Raw genomic sequence first — 8,573 nt, forward strand, 5'->3', positions numbered from 1 at the left:
CAGGATAGGCTCTGTGGTACACTTCCTCTCCAGAGCTCCCTGTAAGATCAAGCTGAATCTAGACTTCGCTTGAAACTATCCATGTTTAACTTCTATTGCTTGCCAATTCTGCTTCCCTCACTCTCCCACAGGTTTCTTCTGAGAGCATTTCTTCATTAAGCACTTGCAAAATAATTCTCATTTTAAACTCCCCTTCTTGTGAATTCAGCTAAGACAGTTGGTACCAGAAATGGGCTAGTTTTAGGAAGCCAATTCTAAGAATGGGATTCTGGAGTTAGATTACCCATCATTCAGATGGTAGTGAGTATTCTGTCATTGGTAACAGGTGGAATATTGGCAATTTCTAACATGAAGCAGTGAAATTATTAAGATTTTCAGTTGTAGTAAACTGTGATGGTAAGTAGATGGAATAGATGTGCTGGCTAGTGCAGTGGATCATGTGGTTGACAGTTACAGGGGAAATGGTACTTATGAGGATTGTGAAATTGATGGCTATTGATCAGTATCATTAATGCATTGAACAGAGGAAATTATAAGCTCACGCTACTTAATTATTAATTTAAAGTGAAGTGTGAATGTCAGAGGATCTGCTTGGCAGTGAGCCTCATCTCTTATAGCTAGAAGACTTATGTTATTGAACACCCAAGTGTTAGTTGTAATAATTTCAGAACTTCAGGGGTAAGTGCTATTGATTTGGCTGATGAGTTTTCAGCGTCTCAAGAAGGAGATCAAAAGAGGTTAACATTTTCCTGAGATTGAAAACTGTTTAAATTCATGATTTCACCATATTAATCCTTCTGTTCTCTGTGATAATATAGTCAAACAGATGTGGATCATCTGGATATTCCATAGAACATCATGTTGGTTCAGTATACCAATTACATAAAGTTAATTAAATCTTAAAAAAATTGGCAGGTATTCCAGTTGCCCTAGTAAAACATATGACCCCACAGAGTGTGAGAGATGTACCCTATTCAGGCACTTGATCCATTATGACATTTTTAAAGGTCTAATGACCAGTAGCATGTTGCCACATTCCTTCCAAAATAAAGAATAAATAGTTGCACTTGTTCTTTCTATCACTAAGAAAGCCACAGTACTTGGTAGGCCTCTTTTGGTTTTGTAGGCAGCATAATTTGCCCTTAGCTACTACCCTAATTAATTTATTGAATGGTTTAGAAGACTGCCAGTTTCAAGGGGAGTCCAAAGTAAGAAAGCTCTCTATCAGATCCAGGTTTCAGTATTGGCATCCCTGCTGCTTGGGCTGTATGAACCAGCAGACTCCTTGGCTCTAGAAGTATTTATGGTATAATAGATGCTGTATAGATTATCAGGCAAGCCCCAATAGTAGGGTTCTGGTACAGAATTTCGGGTTTCTGGAGCTAGGCCATATTGTCTTCATCAGAGAACTATACACCATTCAAAAAAACAGCTCCTTGTATGCTGCTGATCTTTGACAGGGACTGAGAACCTGACCATGAGATAGTAAATAACTGTGCAACCAGAACTACCTATCACAGACAGATGTTATTAGATTCGCCAGCTCATAAAGTTGGCTGGGCCCAAGGGCAATACATCTGAGACTGAGACTGAGTAGGTATAGAGGGCACAGGTAAGTTGCATGACTAGGTCTTCATATTATCCCCTATTATGGCATAAATGCCTATCTTAGCTCATACCTATGGACACATGAGGGGTCCTTATAAACATGCAATGAAAGGAGAAAATATAAACTGAGCTTTGGTCATTAATGAGTTAGCTTGGTACATTGGTGCAAACCAAAACTGGATTGTTATGTCACTCCCCCTCCAGTCAGCATTGGCCTTAAAGACAGTCGATGGGGAAATCCTCCCAGGGGGAGAGCCTCAGGTAGTACATCTAGAATCTATTTTGTTTTGCAAAGTAGGCCAAGATAAAAACATACATGGACTCACAGGCTGTGATGATGGTTTAGCTGTTTTGTTAGGTCCTGGAAGGAGCAAGACTGGAAGATTAGATTGGAGAATCTGGGGAAAAGGCATGTAAATGTACTTATGACAGTCGGTAAAAATGGCGGAGATCTTGTGTTGCATGTTAATGGATATCTGATAGCACCTACTATAGAAGAGTCATAAAACAAACAAGTGGATGGATGATGCATCCATTAGATGAGAGTCAGCCTCTGTCCTCAGCTGCCCCAAATGGACTCATGAATGAAATAGCTGTGGAGGTGGAAGGAAGCTTTGCATGGGTTGAGCAGTTTAGGCTCTCTTTCAGTGAAGTGATAGTTACTGCTACTTGTGAATGTCTGACCTATTAGCAATAGAGATTGATACTAAGCCACAGATAATGCTGTCGTCACTTGAGGAGATCAACAATATATTTGTTAAAATGTTAATTACATTAGACTCTTTTTATCTGGAAGGAGCAAGGGTTTCTGCTTACTGTTCTTAATACATATTTATGGATATGGACTTATTTTTCTTGCCCAAAGTAACTTGGCCAAAATCACTCTCTGAAGTGCATTGGCCAGCACTATTATCCAGGGTTTCACTGTATGTGTGATTTATGGACATGGGATAAGTCAAGATCTACTTTATCACAAATAAAAGATTTACTTTATGGCAAATAAAATGTGGCAGTGGGTACATGATCATAAGACCCACTGATTTCTGTCACATAAGGCACCATCCAGGAGCAGCCTTCCTGATAGATTAATGGATTGGCCTCTTAAATGCAGTGAAACTCTAGCTTGAAGATGGCAATTATAAGGATGGGATACTATAGAGTGTAATCTGTACGTTAAACAAATGAGTATTGCTCAAGGACCACAAAGTGACACAAGTGCCCCTGCCTGCCATCACTTTCAGTGAACAACTCAAGTATATTTTATTGCATTACCTACAACCTTATGCTCTGAGGGTATAATGGTTCTGGATTCCAGTAGGGAGACGCTTCTACTAGGGAACTAGTAAACCTCCCACAAACTTAAAACTACATCTGTCATATGGTTATTTTTGGCTCTTTGTGATAGAACAAACCAAAAAAAAAAAAGGAAAGAAAAACTGCCATATTGGTAGGATAATTTACTGTGATCATCATGAAGAGTGCAGGGTGCAGCTGAATAATGGTAGGAACAGAGAGATAAGTGTTTGGCATGCAGGTGATCCAATAGAGTGTTTCTTAAAATTACCAGGGCAGTCTTTCAGTCAAAGACTAATTGATAATAGGGTACAAAAGCCCAGCTCCCTTGCCTTAAAGTGGGAAGAACTCTGAGGTTCAATTTATGCACTAGCGGTCTCCCAGGGGATAAGGCTAAGGCTAGAATTTGTATGAAATCATATCTACTTTAGTTTTATTTTACTCTCTACCTTGTTTTTCTCACTACCTTACAAGTTTCTCCTGAGAGTACTGCCTCAATAAAGCACTTATAAAAAAAGTATCTTTGTTTTAGACTCTACTTCTAGGGAACTAGTCCATAGTTTTTGTGAAACAGAAAAATGAATTGTCAATATAGATCACTGTAAATTCAGATAAATCTACTTCTGGGTCCCCAAATATTTAAAGATCTACAGGGATTATAGACCTTTACTAAAATATATTTTGTGAAGGTGATTTTGGAACTATTTGAGTAGGTGTTCAGAAAAAGTGTTTACTGAAACTGTTATTCTGACATGTTGCAAATAACATTCTGGTAGACTTATTTGAGAAATTATATGGAGGAAGTTCCAGAAGGGACAGAATTTCTTAATCATCAAAAGTCTGTTGTTAGTTCTGAACAGACACTTCTAAGAAGACGTACAAATGGCTAACAGACGTGAAAAGATACTCAACTTCACTAGCTATTAGGGAAATGCAAATCAAAACCCCGTGTGAGGTGTGAGATACCACCTCACACCTGTTAGAATGGCTATTATTCTCCAAATAACAAGTACAAGACAAGTAACAAGTGTTGGAGAGGTTGTGGGGGAAAAGGAACCCTCATCTTCTGCTGGTGGGAATGTAAATTGGTACAGCTACTATGGAAAACAGTATGAAGGCTCCTCAAAAAATTAAGAATTACAATATGACTCAGCAATCCTTCTTCTCGGTATTTACCTCCAAATTTGAAAAACATTTATCTGTAAAGATATATGCACCCTGATGTTCACGGCAGCATTATTCATTGTGGCCAAGACATGGAAACAACTGAAGTGCCCTTTGATTGGTGATCGGATAAAGTTGTGGTACATATATACAATGGAATATTACTCAGCCATAAGAAAAGATGAAATACTGCCATTTGTGACAATATAGATGGATCTTGAGATTATCATGCTAAGCAAAATAAGCCAGACAGAAAAAGTTGAGAACCATAATATTTCAATCATAAGTGGAATATAAAACTGAAAAGAACAAACGAACAAAATGAACAAATAAACAAAAACTCATAGACATGGACAACAGTTGAGTGGTTACTAGAGGGAAAGTGGAGAGGGGAAAGGAAGTTAAGAGAGTCAAATATATGGTGACAGAAGAAATTTGTCTTTGGGTGGTGAACACACAATGCAATATACAATTGACATCAAATCGTACACTTGAAACCTATATAATTTTATTAACCAATTTTACCCCAATAAATTTAAAAAATCTGTTGTTAAAAATTAAAACACAAATTTGCCAATATTGTTTAGTAAATTCTTTTTGGCCTCCATTAATCAATCACTCTACTTTCTTTAAGGATCTAGCTAATTTTCTCTGTATAGCCTGAAAATAGAATGCATTTCACACTAACTCCCATAGTGAAAATACAGTTAAAGGAAATATATATGGTACACTAAAATCTTAATGATTATTAAATTTTTGTTTTAATAAAAATATTCATCCAAGAACTACTTAGAGGAACTTGCCCATTTGGTCTACTTTAAAAAGAGGTAATGATGCTCTGGCATCTGTCTTTCAGTTATTATATCAGATCAGGTTCACTAAGGGACTGTTTTTTCACCAATGCAAATTTTAAAGCTAGGACATACTGTTACTTCAGTATCAGTGTCTTATGTTTGGTATTTCTGCCTTCTATCTACCATATACTTGTTTTATTTCTTTCTTCAATTTATTTCTTGTTTTGACTTATAAAAAATAAAAATTCTTGGGATAATTAGATTTACAGAAAAATTGCAAAAATACTAACAGGGTTCTCATATATGTTCAATCAGTTTCTTCTAAAACTAGCATCTTATATAACTATATTGATACATTACATTTGTCAAAACTAAGAAATTAACATTGATACATTACTATTAACTAAACTACAGGTTTTATTTTGATTTTACCAGTTTTTCCACTAAAGTACTTTTTCTGTTCTAGGAGCACATCCAGATTACTACATTGCAGTTAGTTATTTCCCCCCAGTCTCCTTTGCCCTGTTTCTCAGTCTTTCCTTTCTTCTTTTTCATGATCTTGACAGTTTTAAAGAGTATTGTTCAGATATTTTGTATTACATCCATCAATTTGGAATTCTCCGATGTTTTCTCATGATTAGGCTGAAGTTATGAGTTTTAGGGAAGATTACAGTAGAAGTAAAGTGCTCTTTTCATTACATCATAGCATTGGGTACATGACCTCAACAACTTATCACCAGTGTTATTAACCTTCCTGTTGCATTTTTGATTACTTATTAGACCTTTCAACAACCTGCCTTATCGTATTTATTTTTTATTTGTATAGTGTTATGGTTGCTTTTTATTATCACAGATCCTGGAAGGCTTATCTTTTTCTGTGTTTTGGTATTTGTGTCTTTGGGTTTTTATATGCTTTATAAAAATTTTCTTTTCTGTGATGCTCTAACTCTTGCTTTTTACATGTTCTCTTTTGCTGGATAAAATCTCATTACTCAGGTTCACTGACCTACTGATAGTATAATTTATTGCCATCCATGTTTTAACTTGAGAATAGTAGTGATAGAGTCAAAAACAATACCACATTTTAAAAATCTTCTGTTTAAAAATATAGGAAACAGAACACATTTAAAGAAAATGTTTAAAATAATTTTTGTGTTTAATAATATGTCACTTATGTAGACATATCTTACTATCCCATTGATGCCACCTAAATAGACATTATGGCATAGCACATAATCTCTTCTTTCAGAAGAGCTTATAATTCAATTACATATAGATTACTAAAACTGTATAAATCCTTCAATTGGACTTATTTTTGTGGAAATAGAATGAGTTATAATTGCTAAAATTTTTGATATAGATTTTAAATCACACATAGTCTGAGACATTTTAATTAAGACATTTTAAGCACTGTTTGGAGAAATTAATGTAAAATTGTTATTTTTGCTTATTCTATTACATTTGTCTTCATTCTCAGTTATTCTGTATTCTCTAGGAACAGATATCCTATATTATTCCAATAGATGAGAAACCATACACTGTACACCTTAAACAAAGGTAATATTTTTATTCTTTAGTTTTGGATTTCATTTTATTTATATGAATTTATTTACTTTTAATAAAAATGGACTATTAAAAATAATAAATGTAGTTGTTATTAAAATTTTTAGTTGTTTCATGATAGACAGATGGTCTTCTGTGAATTAATTAGATTTTTGGTCCTAATGTCTCAAGTAGTCTTTTGTGAATGGGGGGTGGGGGTGGCTAGGAACAGAAGCAATAGGCACTCACTTCCTGAAGATTAATCTCTGTGATCTTAAGTTGGTGGAACCAGCAGGATCTATATAATCAAGCCATGATGCCAAAATAAGAAACAAGTTAGTATTTGATTAAGGAGGCAGGTTCACCACTAGGGATATGGAATAAGAGATTTAATACAGAAATTAGATCATACACTGAATGGGAACTAGTGAATAGTTTATGGAAAATACTACTAGCTATGTATTATCATTCAGAGAATTGAGAAAATAGTTGAAATAACTTTTTGTAGGGTTTAGTTCTCTGATGGAAACCCTGTTGAGAAAAGCTAGCTTGAAAGTGACTTTTAAGAGGACTGTCTCAGTTAAATTTTAGGTTTAGACTACATGGAATTAGGGAGAGGTGAATTGTGAGACAGCAAATGTAGTAAGTATAGAGAAATGTTCAAAAACATTGGACAGAGAAGAAAGAGTAGGCTCAGATAAATGTTTTCTAAGAAAGAAGAAAGTTTTTTTTTTTTTTGGCTGAGGGGAAGTTTCTTCAGGAGAGATGTGTAAGCAGGTGATTTCATTGTGTAAGATGCCAAGGAATGGCATTGAGTAAGAGTTAATCTACTCCTGTAGACAGAAGGGAAGAAAACTATGGCAAATGATAACATGAAGAACTTTTTAAGGTGTGTAAGAAGGAAAGTGGGAAAACTAACATTACATTTGAACATCTTTTCAGGACTTTGAACAGTGGTAAAAATATAGGGATGGTAGTATGGTAGTTGGATAGAGCATGTGTATATTTTTTTGGGAAGTCACATGCATAATGATATGACAGTGCAATGCCAATTATGCCATTGCAAATAACTTATATAAGAAATAATGAGAATCAGAACTATGACTGTATGAAGGTAGGGATTTTTTTTGAGATATACTGAAGTGGCAGGAAAAAGATTATCTAACATTAGATAACAGTAGTGGCAAAGATGTAGTGGAGCAGTGAAGGAGAAGAGGAACAGATCTGAGTAAGAGCAAATATGGGCTCATTTTTGGAGAGATTGTATGTGAAGTGCTTGTGGGCTATCCCAGCAGAAATGTCTAGTCTGAAATTAAATTTTGTTTGGAACATGAGAGAGAGGTGTAGCTTTTAAAGCTATCTTTTTATGTAGATATAAATGAAAAACCAAAAGTGAACAAGATAAATCTATAGAGGTGGAGGTGAATATTAAAGGTGAGAAGGAAAAACAACCCAGAAATGAATGCCATGGAAATATTTAAAGAAGAAGAAAGCATCCAGATGAAGGGATATATAGAAGGAGACAGAAAGGTATGAGGACAACTAGGGGGAAATGGTATGATTGAAGGCGAAGAATAGATGGTTTAAAGAGGAATGTGGTCAGCAGTATGAAGTGCCTTACAGTAGGTGGACCTGACAGTTAGTGGTCATTAGTAATCTATATGAGATGGATTTTAGTGGAGGATTCCCAGCGGAAGCTAGTCTGGGTGATCTAATTACATCACATTGGATTGAGGAGTGATCATGAGGTAAGGAAGCCTAACTAAAATAGCATAAGTACAAGGAAAGGTACTAGGGAAGGTTTAACTTAGACTTATAGTTTTAGTACCTATGTTCAAATTTACATGACTTTCACACAATACTCTTCTACTTTATTATAAAGGTAGTATATATGCATGGTAGTTAAATTTAGAAAGAATGAAAGAACAGATAACTTATAATCCCACCTTCAGTTCATATCTTTGTAAATTTTAAAATGCTTTTGTCTTGTAGTCCCTTCTCATTATTTTCTTTAAAAGAGTTCTTTGAGGTAGGAAAATTATTTTGAGTAAATGTGTATTGCTTTGAATAAAAAATTAGATATATGTCAAAAGAAAATACTACCTTTGTCAGGGGTTGGCAAACGTTTTCTCTAAAAGTCCAGATAGTAAATATTTTTAGCTTTGAGGACCA

At 35.1% G+C, this 8,573-nt stretch overlaps 1 protein-coding gene across 1 annotated transcript in view; it reads left to right on the forward strand.

The window, feature by feature from the left end:
- The first annotated feature begins 7,859 nt into the window (after nucleotides 1-7,859).
- Nucleotides 7,860-8,573, forward strand: part of LOC105300945 (disintegrin and metalloproteinase domain-containing protein 32) — a 106,928-nt gene continuing 106,214 nt past the window's right edge. The window contains exon 1 of the mRNA XM_023520037.1: nucleotides 7,860-7,931. Coding sequence (XP_023375805.1) covers nucleotides 7,860-7,931 — 72 coding nt within the window. The remainder of the gene's footprint in view (nucleotides 7,932-8,573) is intronic.

The sequence above is a fragment of the Pteropus vampyrus genome, unplaced genomic scaffold, assembly GCF_000151845.1.
Source record: "Pteropus vampyrus isolate Shadow unplaced genomic scaffold, Pvam_2.0 Scaffold8, whole genome shotgun sequence".
Taxonomy (NCBI): Eukaryota; Metazoa; Chordata; class Mammalia; order Chiroptera; family Pteropodidae; genus Pteropus; species Pteropus vampyrus.